At 31.2% G+C, this 14,551-nt stretch overlaps 1 protein-coding gene across 1 annotated transcript; it reads right to left on the bottom strand.

The window, feature by feature from the left end:
- Positions 1–3,464: 3,464 nt before the first annotated feature.
- Positions 3,465–6,642, bottom strand: Vps16B (Vacuolar protein sorting 16B). Its single transcript, XM_077433877.1, has 11 exons — positions 6,404–6,642; positions 6,165–6,315; positions 5,901–6,100; positions 5,696–5,832; positions 5,586–5,613; positions 5,362–5,512; positions 5,153–5,289; positions 4,995–5,084; positions 4,769–4,924; positions 4,553–4,678; positions 3,465–4,472 (listed from the first exon to the last, which is right to left on the bottom strand). Exons 1-11 carry the CDS (start codon positions 6,473–6,475, stop codon positions 4,452–4,454), a joined length of 1,269 nt encoding a protein of 422 aa, XP_077290003.1. The 5' UTR covers positions 6,476–6,642; the 3' UTR covers positions 3,465–4,451.
- Between the last annotated feature and the right edge of the window lie 7,909 nt (positions 6,643–14,551).

Raw genomic sequence — 14,551 nt, 5'->3', positions numbered from 1 at the left:
ATAAAATAATAATATCATATACATATATACCTACTATATTTTTTAGTATAAAATATCAATATAATATTTAAAAATAAAATTGTAGAAGGAAATTATTTTAAATATACCTATACAATACATTGAAAAATGATAATAAACTCTAACTCTATGTTAATTACTTGTGATAAGATCGATCTCTTGGAAAATGCCAAAGGATGATCTTCAACTTCTTTAGTCATTTTGTTGATGCACAAAAAAATAAATACTGCAACACTCTCAACACTGCACGTTAAGCTAACTGACTGAGTGTCATATGCAGCAAACCTCCTATATGAATGTTTTTCATGGTCTGACATAAGCTACCAACCTTTTTTTCTCACCAGTCATTACACTCGCAATGAATTACAGGTGCATCAAAATAAATGTACGAAGTTTCGTTGCTTGTATTGCATTACATACAAAATGAACCAGTAAAATGTGTATAATTTTTTTTACAAACACATTTAAAAACATACAAGCAAAACTTTGCCCTGGTATGGATACAACACACTAGTTTAAATCGGTGTTTATTCAATTAGACTTCATGTTTTACACAGTTCTACGATTGAACAAGCATTATGCCGGAAATAGTTCGGCAAATTGGGCTATTGTAGCACTTATTATTTTTAACTATGAAAGACGTTCTCAAGAATTGTAGTTTTATTCGCAAAAAAATGTTGAAAATCTATCTACAGATTTTTATATGCAATAAATGTATATATGTATGTATATGTATTTTAAAACCAAATTTAGAAAGCAATCTCACTGATTTTGTATTAAATAAATTTGCCGACAGTAAAAAATATTTACCCATAAAAATAATGATGATTTTTTTATTTCTTATAATGAAACTCCTCCTTTAAACTAAAATAGACGAAATAAATACTTATTTAATTCAATATCTCATATTTTCTTCAATTGCGTAGAAAAAACTCTTTCGATACCAAAAAATTTCAATAAAAATACAAAAACAGTATGTAGTATGTCATAATTATATTCATGTCATATATATTTTTTTATTTGATATTTTTACTTTATCTGTTATTATTAAATGCTGTTTTTTTATGTTTATGTATGGATGTATTTATGTTTATGTTCAAATGTATTTTTTTTTTATGTATAATTGATGGGTGTATTATTTTCGTTGTGTATTGATTTGTGTTTAATTGTTATTTTGTTTTTTTTTGTGTTATGTTTTTGACCATTGTGGCGCTTTAGGAATTCCTGTTATGTCACAATGGTCTGTTTAGAATAAAATAAATAAATAATTTTCCCAATTAATAAAATTGCAAAGGCCACAGGTTGAACAATGCAGAGCCAAATAAAATTGTCCACTGTTAAACTTTTGTAAGCCCATATGTATGTATGTGTACATACATACATATAAATACACATGTATTAATACAAAAAGGTTAATTGTCCATTGTGCATAATATATGTGAGGAATGTATAGTATAAACATCTGCATAACTTTGTTTATTTTATAAGGTCCAATTTAATGGATGGCATGTTTCGAAATTAGAGTGATAAGTATATAATTATACCAGCGAGTGTGAATAAGAAATAAAACTCTGATGACATAATACTAAATAATTACACTACAAATATCGACGTAAAATGCATGGGAAACCTTATTGGATGTACATATGTATGTATGTATGTCCATATAATCCACATAAAGCGCCTAACAGTAACTCAACACTGATGTGATAATCTGTACTTAGAGGAAACCGAAGTCGGTTAATAATGAGTATTTAAGTATGAAAAAATGTATTTAATAAACTATGTACTATTCATTGGAAAATACTAACACTGAAAAACAAATAAAATATGAAAATATATTTCTTTTTTTTATGTTCACTTGTATTATAATAAACAAGACTAATATACATACACTAGTGTTGTACCCGATGAAATATCATCGCATGGGTGTTGGCATATTAAGGGTTCGGCGATTACTAGTCAAATGTGAACCGGTCACAGGACAACCGGTCGCTCTAGATCGGTCACACGTGATCACCCGTCACACTAAAACTGGTCACGAGAAAACTGGTCACACCCTAAAATCGGTCAGTCAGTTTTCTCGTGACCGATTTTAGGGTGTGACCAGTTTTCTCGTGACTAGTTTTAGGGTGTGACCAGTTTTAGTGTGACGGGTGATCACGTGTGACCGATCAAGAGCGACCGGTTGTCCTGTGACTGGTTCACATTTGACTAGTAGTCCGTTTACCCACATTAAGTTATTAAATAAAAAAAATTAAAAGAAATGTCAGTTGTTTGTTCGAACCGTACGCGGTCGAAGTTTTTTCAAATACCTTTAAAATATATTTAATTGTTTAATATAAAAAAAATGGTAAAACCTACCTACCTATGTACATGTAAACAATATAAAACACCAATAGAAAAATTAATTAATTATTTAATTAAATAAATAAATATTCAATAGATGGAGGTAAATCATCAGAGACTTAGCGCCGTCTATTTTCCTAGAGGAAACATTGGTAGCAAACAGTATAAGTAGAAGTTTTTTTCATTTTAGTATACGTTTTGTTGGCAGTGGTTTAGTTGTTACGTACATACATATGTATGTAGAATCGAAATGACTATTATAGTAAGGCGAGCGTTATCGCAGATACACAGACAGGCACACAGAATAACAATATTACATAGTCCGGCCATAAGTTATGTTACAAATATATAAAAAAAAATTCGTTAGCAAACAAAAAAGTTTCGTATTCACCAGTACCGTGTCGACTAATATGCTCTTTTGATTGTATGGGTCTCATTATCGTTGCAGATGTCATAAACGGACGACTTGTGCTTCTTTTGTAAGCACTAAGCCTATGGTCAATTTTAACTATCCTAGACCTTGATCTCAGTGCTCGATCCCAATTTTGTGCCATGATTTCCCGTTTTCCTAGGAGATTTCTTCAAATTCGCTCTTGGACTACATGAATTAGATTCGACGGTCGAACTGTTCTTGGCTGGCCATTTCTTTCAGCTATGAATAAATGAGTTGGATATGAACTAACAAATGAATTTTTGGAGTACTTAATTTTTAAATATTATTAATTGAATAACAATGTTATTAATTGAAGGAAATATTGCAAAGCAACTGCATATGACAAGACAAATTATATGTATATCTATCGACAATAAAATACAGTAAAGGCCAGAAATTAATTTAGCAAAACATATAATTTTATTGAAGATTTTCGTAAACATCTTATATTTTAAGTACAATTATTATTAATTGTTATTATCTAAGCGCATTCGTTCATCTGCATCATATGTCTTTATTGCATCTAAATTGTGGTTTAATGATTTTAATCAAATTTTATTTATATATTATACTATAAGTATTTCATTTAATATCCTTTTAATTATTTTACATTATTCATGATATTTATAACCCTTTTAACGTGAGTTTAAATAATAAAAAATATCAACCATAAAATATTGTTTTTTTATTATTTTTAAATACATTTCGTGTATGATAATATAAAAAATACAATAAAAAGTTTAAAAACAGAACTTTTTTGTCATATGGGGGGGTGATAAAAACTAAAATGGCCTAAGGCAGTGGTTCTTAACCTGGGTTCGATCGAAACCCAGGGGTTCGGTGAGTCAATCGCAGGGGTTCGGCGAAAATTCAGCAGAGCCAGGTTCAGCAGCAACTCTTCAGAACAACAACGCTCTCAACGTTTTGGTGTCAACAAATGGAAACGTACCCTGTTATTGCTAAGAAAGCTCTGGAGATTTTCATACCGTTTGTTAGAACATATATTTGCGAGCAATCCTTTTCGAAGATGCTGGACATAAAAACGAAGAAAAGGAACAGACTTTGTTGCGAAAATATCATGAGAGTGGCACTTGCCAAGGTAAAGCCGCGCATTTCTGAACTGATCTCTGAAAGGCAACAGCAAGTCACACTGATTTGCAGTAAATATTCATTATTGTTTTTTTTTTTTTTGTGAAAATCACTGTTCTTTGTTCTTTGAACATATTGATGTTTATGCACGATTCATTTTGTGCACCAGTAAAATATATACCTATGTTTTGAATTTGAAAAAAATCATATTTTATCTTTCCAATTAAGAAGGGTTCGGTGAATGCGCAAATATACCTGGTGGGGTTCAGTACCTCCAACAAGGTTAAGAACCACTGGCCTAAGGGTGTCATATAACCCCAAGCCGGTACTGTTTGAAAACGTCATGAATTTACAATACATTTTAATCCTATAATCAACAGAATTAATCAAAAAACAGTCCGTGAACATGCAATTTACAATTTATATTACAGGAATCGCCCATGTATACATATAGTATGCACACATATGTATATGTAAATGCAAAACAAGATTTTGTTTGGATATGATCATGATATAAAAATTATCGTATAAAATTAATTATTAAAAATGTATTGAGAACACTTTAATTTTTCCATTTAATAGTCTGAAAACAAAAATTATATTTAAATGCAAAATACTATTGCACATAGTATTAAAAAATTATGTATAATTGAACAAACTTACCGATGCTCTTAAGGCATTTTCAGCATAAAAGTATTCGTCCGATTGTGGATGTAGCGCCATTTTATACTGAGTCAAAGCTTGTCTATCTTTCTGAGATACCAAACAATCGATAACTACTCGGTAAGCCTAAAATTTACATACAACAAAGAGATATATTAATGAGAAAGTTTTCCTTCAAACATTGAAACTAAAAAGCTAAACTAAATTAACAATTACTTTAAACTTTTTAGCCAATTCGAGTTTTTGACTTGATGATGACATTTGATTTAAATATACGGCCAAGAGACTTTCTTCAGCTTCAAATTCACTCAATCGTGCAATCACTTTGGGTATTGGAACACTGCAAGATAATGTTGTACGACCCAAAAAATTCTAAAATAAGATCAAATCAATTCTATGTGATACATAAATACATGTAATTATATAAAAATAATATTAATACCTTTTTTATAAACATTGTTTCAATAACGTTCCAATTTTTTAATGAAGCTTGTATACTTAAGGTCGTCCAATCGTATTGTTGGGAACCAATCTGCGACAAAATCAATTTTGTTAAATATGCAACTAGTATTGCAATTATTACAAATTAAACATTAGTACTTGTTGTTGCTGTTGTAAAGATTGCGGTGATAAATTTTTTCCTGCACTGTCAGAACAATGATGGGTGCAAATGTGAGCTAAACTTTGTATAACAGATTTATTTTCAATTTCTACAACTCCAAGAGATTTCTGCCATTCTAAAATATATTTTAATAATTATATATAAATTGTACCTAGGTTTAATTATAATATAAAACATTTCACAATACCTAAAAGTTTAATATAATCAGTTAGCATTTTTAATTGAATAGGTTCTACTGTTTGTTGACCAAAATGGTTCGCAGCTAGATTTTTCAATTTATTTAACAATACATCCACAGAACTGCCGGATGACTCCATAATAATTTGATATTGTTTAATCTTAAATATATTTCAACGAAATGTTATTTGAATTATAAAACAACTATTTTATTAATAAGTACCATATATTTACCGCAGCTTCTCCACTTCTACCAAGCATACTGTAACAAAACCACAAATAATTGATAAGCCTATAAATATATAATATTAAAAATTAATCAATTGAAATAACTAAACAATTACGTTAGTAAATCTGTAACTTCGTGAATTTTCATTCTAATAGTCAAGTAACTGATGTAATGATTTACAGCAATTGGTCGAGATGAAAGAATTTGGTATACCAACTTTTTTTTCAACGTTTGTACAAGAAACAACACTACCTGTAGACAATTTGATTATAAATATGTCTTGGGAAATACTGTAATATAAAAACAATTAAAATGATTACCATTAAAATCACATTGCCATCACCAATGGAAATGGCCCCATCTAAAAGTTCAGTCTTACTCTTCAGAGATTTGTGATGAATTAATGAACATGACCGACCCAATACAAGCCTTCTTAAAGTTATTGAAATATTTGGTTCTATGACATCCAACGGAACTTGTACAGACCCTGCTGGATATTTTCCAGAGTCAGCTAGCAATACTGTAAATAAAATCAAATTGAAATACTCGTCTTTCACAACTCATAACAGGATTAAAATACTCACTATTCTCCATAGCTTGTTCAGAAATAATGTCATACAGAGGAATTAAGTCATCGTTTTGACTTGGAGATTTTAAATCCAGTCCAACCGAAGAATTGTTTCCTAAATTGGCTCGCAGTTCCGCTCCCAATTTACTGAATTGGTGTGAAGATAGCTATAAATATACCGATTACAAGTTACTACAGATAAATGTTGATCGATAAGATTTACATGTAAGAGATAATGTTTAAGAATAAAAGTACCTCATCATCTTCAAAATTGATTGCTCTGGCTTTAACATCACTAGCCTCCCAGAAATCATCTTCATCTTCCATTTTATTCGAAATAAACTAAGTAAATGTCAAACTGACAGTTAACGTACAACAATGTGCCATAAGATTCATTTATACAGCCATTAGCTTTCAATATTTTCCACCAAACATTTCAAGGTAAACAAACTACTAGTCATATGTAAATCAGTCACAGGACAACCGGTCGCTCTAGATCGGTCACACGTGATCACCCGTCACACTAAAATTGGTCACGAGAAAACTGGTCACACCCTAAAATCGGTCACGAGAAAACGGACGGATGACGGATTTTAGGGTGTGATCAGTTTTCTCATGACCAGTTTTAATGTGACGGGTGATCACGTGTGACTGATCTAGTGCGACCGATTGTCCTGTGACCGGTTCACATTTGACTAATAATCACCGAACCCATTTCAATGTACATATGTAGTTGTTTGCGGTGGCCGTCGCCGCATTGAAAGTCGAAAAATCAAAATCTTTATTTCGGTATATTTGAAAACAACGTCAAACGTTGAAAGCAAACATTTACCTCCCTCAGACACGTCGAAAAATATTGTATTTAAACTACATAATATTTAAATATAATAATAGAAGCACATTGTGTAATATTCTAGCAAAATTTGATATGTATGTATGTACCTACATATGTTAAATTATCAACTTATCAATCACGCTTTGCAAAATTTAGATAAACCAACACAAGGCCACGCCTTAAGTGTTCAGCCGCCTGTGTGCAAACATAAATTAGTCGTACATAAATCTTAATAAATACACACGTTAATAAAAAAAAGTTTTTTAAAACCACACCTCTTCTATAATTTATTTAATTTATATAAAATTATTATTTTGAATAAAAATACCAATAATTTTATTTTATTACCGCCATCTATGTTCAATACTAATAAACAAACGGTGGATAAACGTCAACGACTATCTCGCCAGGCAGATTTCAAACGCGTTTTACACGATATTTTTGCACCATCGTACTGGCGGAGGATCCATTTACTTATATTGATGGCCAAAATGAGCAATATGGCAAAGTATGAAAACGATCGGATAAGAGGCAAACTTTATCCTGAATTGTAATCGTAAGTGAAACGTAAAGGAGGTATGTAATAATAAAAAATCTTGCTTTACCACATACTTTTAAAGCTAATTGTCAATTGCTATAAAATCACTAAAAAAAATTAGGTTTTTTTATATAGAAATTAAATTATGCTATTTATCAAAAGCTTTGACTTTCACGAGAATTTTTTTATGTTAAAGTGAAACGTAAAGGAGGTATGTAAAAAATGAAGTGCATGCGAGTAGTGCAAAAATCTTACCTTGTGATAAATATTGTATGAGAAATAGTGTTGAGAATTTTTTTTTCGACTCTCGTTTCTTTCGGCCGCCTGTGTGCGTTGCACACATTTGTACATTAGTTCGGTGCGGCACTGAACCAGCATATCGTAGACCAGGTCAATTATGTTTTGAATCATCCAAATGATTCAATTCCATTATATAGTAATTCTATTCTATATATATATTTGAATTTTTAATACACGTATCTGGCGGTATCTATGTTGTATTGGGAATACTTCGTTCATTTTATAAAATAACATTTTTGTTCTGATACCGCATGATGTCGCTATTGACCTGATTTGTTCTTTGTTCTTCAAAACAATGGATATATTCATGTGTCATTTTTTGATAAAATTAACAACCGTGTTTTTTGCGAACATTCACTAGTTGACTACACGTGCCGTTTTTCGAACGTGAATTCGAGCTCTTCAAATATAATTAATATCTTTGATAAAAAAAACATTCCTCTGCAATATATATGTACTTACATACATATGTACATCCGTTAAAATAACTAAAAAACGTATATTGAAAATAGGTAAATTAAATATGAACATATACATATATAAATATATATTTATTCACCACACTTATATAAGCTACTAAGAAAAATGTGATTTAAACCTTTTCATGCAAACGTTATGCATAAATTATATGAAAGTATCAAAATTAGTACAGATTTGTAATTTTCAATCAAATCTTTACATCACCTTAATAATTATTACAAAATTGTATGTCGACAGTCAGCTATTTATTGAAAATTTGGATCGTTGTGGCGTTACAGGAATTCTGATGCTCCACACAATGGCCGAAAATATCACAGAAAAAAATATAAATTATGCAGAAAGAATATATGTTTGTATGTACATATTTGTCCAACATAATAATTCTCGTTTATTATCAATAACATATTCACGTCGAATGACATGATCACTTGTTATTAATATTATACATATGTAGCCTTGTCTTACATTTATGTATAAGCTCGTGTACGAATTTATGCCACGTGCCGTTTTTTTCCTTGAGATAATTTTCACCGAAGAAACGATTGCCTCCAGACGATGACATAAGTGCCACGAGCGTGACCTTCGTGCTATTTTGGTGCAAATCTAAAGAAAATAAATCATGAAAGGAAATATCACGGCCGAACGAATTTTTTTTGCAAACAACACAAACAACAAAAATAATAGTAATTGTATGTATGTATGTAGATACTCACATTCGATTCATATTATACCAATATATGTAAATACATACATATACAGATATACATTCGCTATCGCTACAGGGATATTTGAAAATCAATCCAATGGAAAAAACAAAATTTACATTTTTTAAATCAGAGTTTGTAGTAAGATTATGGAAAAAAATGTTTTTGAGTGAGTCGTGTTTTTGTTTTAGAACTGCAGCTTTGGATGTAAGTAATATGTAATCATGTGTGTAATTCAATTTACGATTGTATAATATATGTATTATGATTTAATTTACTTCATATTTTAACATTAAGAAAACAACTCGATGCTTTGTTTATTTCACGTTCTCCTTTAACAATTTTCTAACAAAGAAAATGAGAGGAAACATTCAAAAAATATAAAAGGACTCAAGCCCATAGTATTATGCTTTAAAAAAACGGTGAAAATATTTCAATAAAGTGTACTCTCGATTATCCGGGAGTGACTTGAAAAACACGGATAATCCAAACTATCATATTTTAATATCGTTTCTATTGTTTGAGTGAGTGCTTTTGTGAGTAAATGTTTGAGTGACAATAGAAACGACATCTGCATTAAAATCACGAATCACTTCAATCGCGATCAAACCACCCCTCGATGTTTTTCCGATCCAACATTTTCAAACCATTTAAAATTATCCATCAATCCAAATTTTTCATCTCTCCACAATCCGATTAATCTATTTCCACGTTAGGATGAATCTTTCTCCATGATCAAACCAGTGATATTGGTTTTACTTTCAGCTAAGATTTTGCTATACAATGTATAGCATTTACTTATTTTTTTTCGGGAAATTGATCAAGTCATCATCTTCCTCAGCAAAAGTTTTGAAAATATTTTTGCGTGTATGTAAGAGATTATAATTGAATGCAAAAGGTAATTAAATAAATAACTGAACATACGTAACTAACTAAAAAATCCGACTGATCAAGCAATGCTCTAAATCTACTCATTAGTACGTATTCTCATTCAAAAATAAATGAATTAAAAGAAAAAATTATTTAATTTCAAGCATGGATAATCCGCAAACCGGATAATCTGCCCCCGGATAATCGAGAGTACACTGTACTGTATGTAATATGTAAGTTATATTTGTTGTGCATACATAGGTTATGAGTAGAGACACGTATTTTGGGCATTTTGCCATAAATGCTAAAATTCGGAATAGATGCTAAATTCGTAAAATATGCGAATAGATGCTAAAATAACAAACAAAAGTGAAATTTGCATACAATTTATAAAATTAATAGACAATTTAGAAGGGTCTTCCTATCCCTTTGCCCATTTATTATGTGAAGAAATTGAGGGGATAAAACAGAGCTTGCAGTTTACCATAGACGGTGTTTTTCCAGTCGAAACCAAGCAACTGATTTTGTCTACTACTGTAAACAACAGAAGACAGTTGGAGCTGTGCATCCAAAAGGCTGCTCTAAAAAGCGTCTTAAAACCAGAATCGCATTCAAGACTAAATGAGACAAATCTATTCCTCCAAACATTGAGTAAACTATTCAATCCATCTGTGGCAGGTACAAAATCTAATATTAATGTTAAAGAAACAATTTTTTTTTTATAAACCTGCCATTATTTAATGTATTAACAGAGGCTCAATTTTTGGAAGGATATCAGCACTGTTTTAGACAATTCATAGAGAATATAAATAGTGAATCCACGCCGGATATATTGCTATTATTGATAGCAACAAAAATTAAATATGAAGAGTTTGGTCCCGTCAATAGTGTGGATGCTGAACGGTATTTTAGTAAATCTAATATATAATTTCGAAAGAGACTTTGCATGTAAATATTTTTGGTTGGGAACTGTTGGGAAAGTCTCTATGACGACGATTCGACTTTTTTTCGATTCAAATAAATTTAATAAAAATACAAATGAATATTTACTATTAGATTCGCCATGTTTAAGCTGTTTATATTACAAATACTGAGCGAAGCCGGGTAAAACGACTAGTTGCAAATAAAGTACAATATAAGTGTTACCGATCGTTGCACGAATCTCAAAAAATAATCCGTAGAAATATACTCCATGTTGAGTTTTAATAAATTTTAATTGGTATTATATTTTTATATTCATATTTTTTGTCTTTTGTTTTTTAATTTTCATGTTTTTCCTTTGAAATTTTAATTACAAAAGATTTCTTAATTTTTCCATTATTTTTTAATTGTTGTGTTGTCTTTAAATTGTATATATGTATGTACCTATATAAATTTTATTAAAATTCATTGAAATTGTTTATTATTTAAAATTAAACTCTTCATAATAATATGTAGATGCTAAATAAAATTGAACATTTTTAATGCCCTAAAACGCTAAAATGCAAAATGGAGATGCTAAAATTGACAAAAATAGATACCCAAAATACGTTTCTCTAGTGATGATACACGTGTAATTATGTATATATCGCGGGCGCCAAATTTATACCGTGAATTGCCGACACGTGTCGTGCCTCGAAAACCAAGGTCAAATCTTAGGCATCGACACGTGTCGGGAATGTACAATTTCGTATCTCTCATTTACGGTTTCCTGATAAAATAATTTTCACCCGCAAGTCACTCTTTGTACTTACATATAGGTACATATGTATCTTTTAACAGCTTAGACTAGTGGTAGCAAGCCTTCGGATCCATAGCCACATGAGGCTCTTTGCATGATGATGTGCCACGTATGTACCATTTTTATAAGTATGTATGATTTAGTTTTCGAACCCAGAAGACTAAACGTATAAATATTTAAGTTCGTATACTAATGCGTGACGCAGCTACCAAACGACAATTCATTTCAGCGCATCGAGAAATAAATATAGTTTAACGCGCCAAATAAGTCTGTTGACCACCTTTACTACGTGTCCCTTCATGAAGAGAATTATATATATATATATATATATATATATATATATATATATATATATATATATATATATATATATATATATATATATATATATATTTATGGGTAAAAGTCGGGTTTATAGACGAGGCGGATGCGCTAGGCTCGGTCGCCACTGGGAGCAAACCCGCTCCTTGCTGTGATTGGCTGCTTTGTGCAAGTACTCGAGTATTGCCGTGCCGTGAATAAACTCGACTTTTACCAGATGAAATACTCCGACATATACTGCCTGGTTCGCATATAAATTCGGACGATTGGGCAGCGTACGGAAATATTCCATATATTGCGAATGGAATATACACGCTTTCGTTTGTGGTTCACCAGGATAATTTCGTGGATCCAAATGATAGTGAAATACATACACAAAATGTGGAAAATATGTGAACAAATCAAGGGGGGGGGGCTGCCCATCCCAGCCCCCCAAATGGCGCCCCTGATTCGAACTTTACATATAAATGTCTACAAAATTAACCTTGATTGTTGACATGGATCCTTACGAAATTGACCAGTGTTATGTGGTAGGATCTTACAACCTATGTATATACTTATGTATAATACCCTTTAACCTTAAGTTTGAACATCTGTTTCATTTTTAACTACTTATGATGTTATCTTTTAAAGTTATCCCTCATTATTTATGAGACTTTCAATATCTTTATTGCTTCCACACTGTACAATCAACTATTCTGTTCAATCCTATCTACTTAACTTTTATCTATTATAATTTATGCGAGTTTCTAACACGATTGTTATATAAGACGACATAGTTAATGACCTGTTGAAATCCAAAGTATTACTTTTAATAATCTTTATTGCTATAACTGCATTTTGTCCCACGATACGTGTAAACCCTAAAAATATTATTATCACTATTTATCTCTATGATAAATTGTGTTTCTACTCAATAATGTCTCGATACTCTCAAAGGATACATACATAAATCAAATATTAAAAATGTCTTACACACGGATGTTGCTCTGTATCTTAATCACTTTGTTATTTAGCAACATTCTGTGATTGGTTAAAACTTATCATTCTTTTGTGTATAAATGCTCATGTTAGATCTATTGAACCTCACTTGCGATCAAACACTCAAACTAGTAACTTGCGATCAAACACTCTAACTGATCACTTGCGATAAAACAGTCTTGTGATTAAACTGCCTTACTAGTAACTTGTGATTTATCTGTGTTACTAGTTACTTGCGATCAAACAGTCTTATAATGCACTTGTGATTAAACTGCCTAACTAGCACTTCGAGACTAGTAACTTGTAATACAAACTTGTACATTAATCTCGTTTATATTTACTGCTAATTAAAGAATATAATCATTTGACAAAATCTGTGACTATAATATTCTACACCATCTCCTACTTGTCCCCGTAACACCAGTTATAAGCCCACTCTTACTGTAGTAGGGGCGGGGCGCGGATACAAAAAAAGTGGTACGCGGCACGTGTTTTTTTATTAATACAACCATAAATAATGATAAATCAGCAATATACATACAAAATTTGAGTTTATAATATCTCATGATTTGTTGATATTTAACATGTTGCAAAAATTTGTCCATAGATGTCCCTATGATAATTGTAATGTTTGATGATGGCGCACCGACATCTCAGCGCAAACCAACTTAGCGCCGACCTTTCGGCGCAGACAACTCAGCGCAACGACAATTCAGCGAATGAACTATTCAGCGCAACGACAATTCAGCGCAAAATCAACTTTTTCAATAAGTTTTAAATTGGTTGAAATGCACGATATGGTCACCCATTGAAATGCACGATAATTTAAATCAATGGTCGATAAATACGTCAATACATACATACGTATACGCGTACATTTTAGATATGAATAGCAGAACCCATGAAGACGGGCTTGCGGACCTTGGTCTAGAATCCCTTCATACGTAAGATTTTACTCTTTTTAAGAAATATTTTTTGCGGAACTCAGTTGAGAAACCCTGAATAAGTAGGATTTGAAAACATAATTTTTGGGGAAAAAATTGAAAACCAAAGATTCTCCCATTTTTTATCAAAAGCTAAGTTCATAATGACGATTTGCGAACCATAGTTTAGAAACCCTGCATACGTAAAAGTTTGGATAGCTAAAAAACTATTTGAAAAAATAATGCTGCCCGGCTTAGAAACCCTGTTTAAAAATATTTTTTTGCGGCCTTAGTTGAGAAACCCTGCTTGCGTAATATTTCAAGGCACAAAGAGTATCAAATAAATTTATTCGCATTTATGAAATTATCATGTAGATATGGCCGACAATTTCAATACAGTAATTATTTTTGAAAACGCATTTAAAACTTATAGAAAAATTGATTTTGCGCTGAATTGTCGTTGAGCTGAATGAGTCCATGCGCTGAGTTGTCTGCGCCGAAAGGTCGGCGCTAAGTTGGTTTGCACTGATGTCGTGCCACCTTTGATGATCGATGTTTGTAATTAGCATTGAATAATACTTATATACAATATTGACTATAGATGTCGTGTTAAAAAAAATGGTGTATGTCTGTATAAAAAAAATATAATACACGCCTATTCAAAGATGTAGTCTTAATTCTCTTCATTAATGTTACGTATTTTGTTATTGTCCACGCGTGGACAAAGCGTT

The sequence above is a fragment of the Arctopsyche grandis genome, chromosome 6, assembly GCF_051622035.1.
Source record: "Arctopsyche grandis isolate Sample6627 chromosome 6, ASM5162203v2, whole genome shotgun sequence".
Classification (NCBI taxonomy): domain Eukaryota; kingdom Metazoa; phylum Arthropoda; class Insecta; order Trichoptera; family Hydropsychidae; genus Arctopsyche; species Arctopsyche grandis.
Note: the sequence above shows the minus strand (reverse complement) of the source record. Positions and strands in the feature narration are given on the sequence as shown.